The 6,585-nt window shown below is 54.4% G+C and overlaps 1 protein-coding gene across 2 annotated transcripts; it reads left to right on the top strand.

Moving 5' to 3' along the window:
* The first annotated feature begins 4 nt into the window (after nt 1-4).
* Nucleotides 5-6,440, top strand: ZNF408 (zinc finger protein 408). 2 transcript variants are annotated; one of them, XM_052782028.1, is made up of 3 exons: nt 5-295; nt 376-548; nt 1,047-6,440. In XM_052782028.1, the coding sequence occupies exons 1-3, from the start codon at nt 30-32 to the stop codon at nt 2,960-2,962; spliced, it is 2,355 nt and encodes a 784-aa protein (XP_052637988.1). In that variant the 5' UTR covers nt 5-29; the 3' UTR covers nt 2,963-6,440. The 2 variants fall into 2 exon arrangements, with proteins under 2 accessions (XP_052637988.1, XP_052637989.1); XM_052782029.1 differs by lacking the exon at nt 376-548 and having other exon boundaries at nt 12-295.
* Nucleotides 6,441-6,585: the final 145 nt, after the last annotated feature.

Below are 6,585 nucleotides of genomic sequence, written 5' to 3'. Positions count from 1 at the left end.
CGCCGCCCCCCTCGCACCGTTCCGCCGGCATGGAGTCCCCCGATGTCGGCCTGTCCCCCGCGGGCGGCGGCGGTGGTGGCGGAGGGCCGGGTGCCGAGGAGCCGCCCGGCGCCGCCTGCCCGGCGCTGCGGAGCCTGCCTCCCGGGCTGGCGCTGGGACCGTCGCTGTCCGGGGTTCGGGGCACGGGCGTGTGGTGCGTGGGCCGGGCCCTGCCGGCCGGGGCGCTGCTGGGGCCGCCCGGCGGGGCCGGGGAGGAGGAGGAGGAGGAGGAGGCGGCGGGGCCGGGGTGGAGGAGGTGAGTACCGGGGGTCGGCGGGACGCGGCGGGCGGGCGGGCGGCCGTACCCGCGGCCGACGCTGTGGCCGTGCCTTGCAGCCTGGTGCGGCGGAGCCCGAAGGAGGCGGAGGCCAACGTGGCGCTGGGCCGGGCGGGCGGCCGGCTGCAGCTGCGGGCGCGGCGGCCCATCCCGGCGGGCGCGGAGCTGCTCTACTGGCCCCAGGAGGCCCGCGGGGCCACTGCCGGCGGGACGGCGGCGGAGCCCCTGGCAGGTAGGTGCCGCGCCGGGAAACCCGCCTCCCAGCCTGGGTGAAACGAGCGGCCTGGCCTTGCCGGTTTTCGGGTGCTGGCGACCCGGCGCCTTCGGCTGTCTCCCCGGGGTCTGTGTGCTGGCGTGTTCGCCCCGCAGCCCAGCGCCCCGAGATTGCTGTCCTGACCTTGAGTCGCTTTGAAGAGCTACCAGCCGAGAACGCAGCGTGCCGCCCTGTTTTATGCCAGTCACGATGGCATCTCCTAGAAATGCTGCCTGTGAAATACTAGAAATAGCGTACGGATACTGTCTGGGGTGAGAGAACAGAGATTTCCCCCACCTTCTCCAGTTTTAAAAGGAAAAAAGGTCACACAAATAACGGTTTTCATGCCAGGGCCCCAGGATTAGTGCACAGCAGAGTATCTGTCTCCAATGTTCATGTTCCTCTGGTCCAGCAGCAGTTGTGTCGTATAGCAACGGCCAGTGTTAATTCACCCACTGTGCTTTTGTGTTTGTGCAGGGGATCCCGATGTCTCCAGGATGGTGGCTGATGAAACCGCAGTCCTTGATGTGCCTACTGAGGTTAGCAGGCCGGCTGCCAAACGTTTCCAGAGGCTGCAAGAAGAGGGAAGCACAGCTTCCGAACATCAGCCATGGCAAGCCAAGGCGGCGAGGACTGAGAATCAGCACCTCGAGACCATCTCAACCGCTAAGGCCACTGGCAGGTGCGAGGAAGAATTGGACAAGGGTGTGGATCCCGGATCTGCAGCAGAAAAAGTGGAGATGGGGCATAAAGAGGCATGTCCAGGAGACCTGGATCTGTCGTTGCCCTCAAGTGGGGTTCGACTCACTGCTCGCTTGGTTGCCGAGCCGTGCAAGGTGCATGCTCTGACCAGCCAGCCCCAGGAGTGCCTGCAGGACTGTGGTGGCAGGACAGCTGGGCAGGAATCCCAGCAGCCCAGTCCTTCTGAAGGAGAGAGTGTAGAAACTTGTGAGAAAGAGAGCAAAGCTTCCAAAGACTCCAGACTGGCATCCCCAGAGCATGGGGGAAAGGGCTCACTGGAGGGGCCTGAGGGGCAGGAGGAGTATACAGAGCTGGTGGAGGGTCATTCTGGCAGCCCAGGCCCCCCACCAAAAGCTCTATCCCAGAAGGAGATGATCAAGCGCAGGTACCGCTGCGGGGAGTGTGGTAAAGCCTTCCTGCAGCTCTGCCACCTCAAGAAGCACCGCTTTGTCCATGCTGGCCACAAACCCTTCCTGTGCACGGAGTGTGGCAAGAGCTATAGTTCAGAGGAGAGCTTCAAGGCCCATGTGTTGGCCCACCGGGGTGTGCGGCCTTTCCAGTGCACCCAGTGTGAGAAGGCTTACCGCACCAAACGAGACTTGCAGGAACACCAGGTCCTGCACACCGGCCAGCGGCCCTTCTCCTGCGAGCAGTGTGGCAAGGCCTTTGCGCGCCGGCCCTCTCTCCGCATTCACAGGAAGATCCACCTGGCCACTGGGACTGGCCCAACTAGTCCCAAAGGATGCCAGTGTGCCATATGTGGACACCACTTGGCCAACCCTGGCTCCTTGCGCAATCACATGCGCCTGCACACGGGGGAGCGCCCTTACGCCTGTCCTTACTGCTGCAAGGACTTCCGACAGCAGAGCAACCTGCGTGAGCACCTCCGGCTGCACACAGGCGAGAAGCCCTACAAGTGCCGCTTCTGCGGCGACGCTTTCCCCAAGCTGCCGGAGCTGCGGCGACACCTCATCTCCCACACGGGTGAGGCCCACCTGTGCACTGTGTGCGGCAAGGCGCTGCGGGACCCCCACACGCTGCGTGCCCACGAGCGCTTGCACACAGGCGAGCGCCCTTTCCGCTGCGAGCAGTGCGGCAAGTCCTACACCCTGGCCACAAAGCTGCGGCGCCATCAGAAATCCCACCTGGCTGGCAAGCCCTACAAATGCGAGCTCTGTGGCATGGGCTACACCCTTCCCCAGAGCCTTGCGCGCCACGTGCTCACCCACAAGGCGGAAAAGGACCCGGAGGAACTCGCCATGGCAGTGGCCTCACTCGCTGTGGACGTACCCCAGGCAGCAAGGAAAAAGCCTCAGAGGAAGGGCTGCCAGGAGGAGGTTGCGGCAGAGCCCGCCTTGCTCATGGTGGAGGTGCCGGGGCCAGCAAATGAGGCCGAGCTGCTGATCACAGCTAGTGGTCACTGTGTTGCTACTTACCAGTCTCGAGGCAGCCCCCCAGATCCTGGTGCCCGCAGGAAGCCTGCTGGGCATTTGCTGTCGGCAAAGGACATCATTGAAATCACCATCTCCAAGCATGAGGACAAATGCATTATAGTGCAGGATGAGGGCTCACCGAGTGACGTGGTCATCATCCAGGAGGGGGTGGGCTTCGGAGCAGTGGCAGAAGTGGTGGAGGTCGAGTCTGGGACCTGACTATCCCAGCCTGCCCTGGCTGATCTTCTGTACTTATTAAAGTGGGGTAAAAAAAAACAACAAAAACCCTAGCTCTTTTGTCTCACTGTGGCAACAAGGCCCTGTGGCTCAGCCGCAGGCAGAATTAGCAGTCTTGGAGGTAACTGCCTGGGTAGACCTGGGTCTTTTCAGTAGCTGCTCCTTGGAGCTATGAGCCGGGCCTGGTGCAGGGAAGGCATTGGCTCTTGGCTGTTGATGGGAATAACTTCTTAGAGAAGACACCCACAGCGTTAATGAGCAGTGCTTCTGCTCTGCCTCTGTTACGCTGTCAGCATGGGGAAGGCAGGAAAAGTCTCAAAGCAATGCCTTTGAACAATGCCTTCCTTTCAAGTTTTTCTTTCTCTAATTAATTGTTGCTATTCAGGCACTTTCCTGGGCTTTTACTCTTGCAGCGCAGCAGCACTTCTGATCATTTGAAGGTGATGCTGATGCCAGACATTGCTGGGAAGCAGCTTCCCAAGTGTTTACAAGGTGTCTCTATTGCGGGTTTTTTGAAGAGTGTTTTTCACCATTAGCAGGAGCAAAGTCCTGCCTTGGAGCTAGGGCTGAGTGTTCCTTCTCCACTGTCACCTGTTTTGCTTGCTGCCGGCTTCCTGGCCTTACAGTAACTGGATGATCTGTCTGAGGACATGAAAGGATAGGTTTGTGTCTCGCTGTGCGAAGAGCATTGTACAATCACATTTTCACTGTCCCCAGCTGAGAGGCTCCTTCCCTCTCCAGGTAAGGGTTCAGCAGTTCACCTCAGCATGTTCAGAAGATTTTGCCTTTCCCCTCCATGTTCAAGTTGGGTTCATTAATCTGTTTCCCTTGGTTTTTTTCTCACATTCTTGCTTCCTCTCTTCCACTTCTTTCCTGCTGCTGCACCAAAAAGCTAGAAGACAGCACCACCACAACTACACCCCAGTATTCCCGCTGCTCCATCTTCAGTGCTCATTTGCCAGCTGAGACACGCTGAAGGAAATTGGTCCCATTTCAGGAAGGATGTGCACGGTTCCCAATGCCATGTGAACTTGACCTCATAGGAAGAGACTGACAATACCAGACCTAACAGAGGTCTTTGAGACTTGCCCCAAACACTGCTTTCATTTGCTGCGTCCTCAGTTTTAGTTATTCTTGCGCTCTGTCTTGCGTCTCTCTAACATCTGCATTTCCCCAAAAAAGTTTTGTTTAGGGCCTTAAATTCTCTGGGCTTTTTATGCCTACTGCACAAGAGGAGAAGGGTATAGTGTCACCAGGGAATCATCAGTAGCACAGTTTTGGAGTGCTATGAATGCTGTAATGTGACAATCCAAAAAGCCGCTCTTTGCGGTTTCTACATTCAACTTTTTCCATAAACTTTTACAACCAGTTTGCAGGCAAGGTGCTAGTGTCAGATCCACCACACTTTGATGTGAAGTGAGGATGGAAAGTGAATTCGGCTAATAAACCTTTGGGTGTCCTTATTTTTAGCTATTATTTTCTTTAAAGTCAGGGGGCAGATGAGCCTAGTCTTTGCCCTGAGAGCTTGGAGACAGACCAGTGGGAGAACAGGCATATGAGGGGGGGCTTGTATTTGAAGCGGCAGTGCTTCCTACTGCTCTCCCTTTGGTGCCTATCCTAACTAACTGTTGCAGTTTTCAAATATTGACACAGCTGCAAAGTGTTCTCGCTGGAGCTGGGCTCATGTGCTGTGTTTGAAGCATGTGCCCTCTGTCACAGCAGAACTGGGAGAGAAGGGGAAACAACTGGGGGAAGGGGAGAATCCAGGCCCCTATTGCTTAATCCGCTGACCTGTGACTACCTTCTTTATTCTGAGATAATAGGAGAGAAAAAGTAGGAACAATTATGAATTAGGAGGTCTTCACAGAAACATTATTCACCTAACAGTTGATCTGAGTAGGTAGGGGCAGGTCTGTGCTGTGCTGTGCATATCACTTGGCTGCAGGATAAACTTAGCTGGCTCATCTTGACTGAGGAGCCCACAGGTGGCTCCCACTGGGCACCTGGTGATGGTGCCACCACCATGTCTTTGTCTTTATCTTAGAAGCAGCATGTTCTTATGTGAATGACCCTTTGCTTGACAGCAAAATGATGAATAAAGTTGTTTACTCCTAAGAAAATCCTATAAAAGCCCTGAAGGCCACAATGCTGGTGAACATGGATGGGATCTGTGCAGTGTGCCATGGCCTGACTAGATATCTCTCTGATGCTGTACAACTTGGTGTTTGCAGCATCTGAAGGCATGTAGGATTATCTAATGCTATACCCTTTCTTGTGTTATGTCCCAAAAATGGTATTTTAATTAATTAATACATTATGGGCTCCGAGTGCCTTTCTTACTGGGATCCGTAACAAACACTTGCACTGGTGCATTACATTTGGTGTAGCTGGCAGGATCCTGGTGAGAAACGCCTTACTGGAAGAAGGATAGCGAGGAAAAGGATGGGTGCCTGCCTGGTCCCATATGCTGGCACGGGGTCCAGTTACACAGTATGCTGCATTATAATGCCAATAATCATTACGCTTCAGGGCGGCAGACACCTGGGTCACTTGGCTGGCTGGAGATCTTTTGTACCTGTTACCCTTACAGCTTCAGGCAGCGAGCGCACAGGTCTCGTAGCTGGTGGGGCTCCACCATGCTCACAGGGCTTCACCAGGGCTTCGGGGTGCTGCTGCAACGCTCCAGGGCGACAAGTGCACAGGTCTCGAATGGTTGGGGTCCTTCATGCTGGCAGGGCCTCACCAGGTGTCGGGCATGCACATAAGCTTAAGCGTTACACTTAAACCTCACACCACAGCCAGGGTTAAACCCTCAGCCAACTTGTAAACTGGCTTAAACCTGACCAAGGTGTTTCCTCAGGGACAGGGGAACCCCTGTATGAAGGGATGGGGGATTCATCCTTTGAGATTGTATTCAAAAAGTGTTACAATTGGTGATCAAACTGTGTAACTTGCTTCAGGAACATATTCAGCAATACCCCAACTATTGAAACAGCAAACTATCCATCACAGAGCAGACAAAGGCCCAAGAAAATAGGCCAAGGCCAAACCCTCCATACTCAGCTCCCTGGAAGTTGGAAAAATAGTTACATAGGAAATAAACAATTGCCAAAGGCTTTCTTCACTTAAAAAGAAGAGTCAACTCACAGAGGGAAAGAGATCAAAACTCCCAGCTGTGTTGAAAGCCATAACTCCGGGAGGGTAAAGGTATGAATATTAACTCTCTTACCCTAAGAAAGAAAATAGCATCCATCACTCATGGGTGGGGGAAGGCAGAAAGAAAATGGAAATGATAAAAAGTTGCTTACAGGAACAGATGAAAGAGTTAAATGTTCAAGGGGTGGAAGTCAAAGCCCCTGGAGAGGTGATAGCTGATGCACGCTGCCCTGCTGCAGAGGCTAACCACAAGAATGGGAGAAACAGAGAGGAGCCCTAGAAGCACGTTACAGAACAAGAAAAAGGTTATAATGTGAAGAGCCAGCATCTTTAATGACTAACATGGTTGTAAGATACCAGAAAGGGCTGGAAAATGTCCCAGGATGTAGTGAAAATCTCCAATTATAAAGCAAAACCAATGTAAAGAAATACTGGAAACTTAAGTGATG

This window comes from Harpia harpyja, chromosome 3 (genome assembly GCF_026419915.1).
Source record: "Harpia harpyja isolate bHarHar1 chromosome 3, bHarHar1 primary haplotype, whole genome shotgun sequence".
Classification (NCBI taxonomy): Eukaryota; Metazoa; Chordata; class Aves; order Accipitriformes; family Accipitridae; genus Harpia; species Harpia harpyja.
Note: the sequence above shows the minus strand (reverse complement) of the source record. Positions and strands in the feature narration are given on the sequence as shown.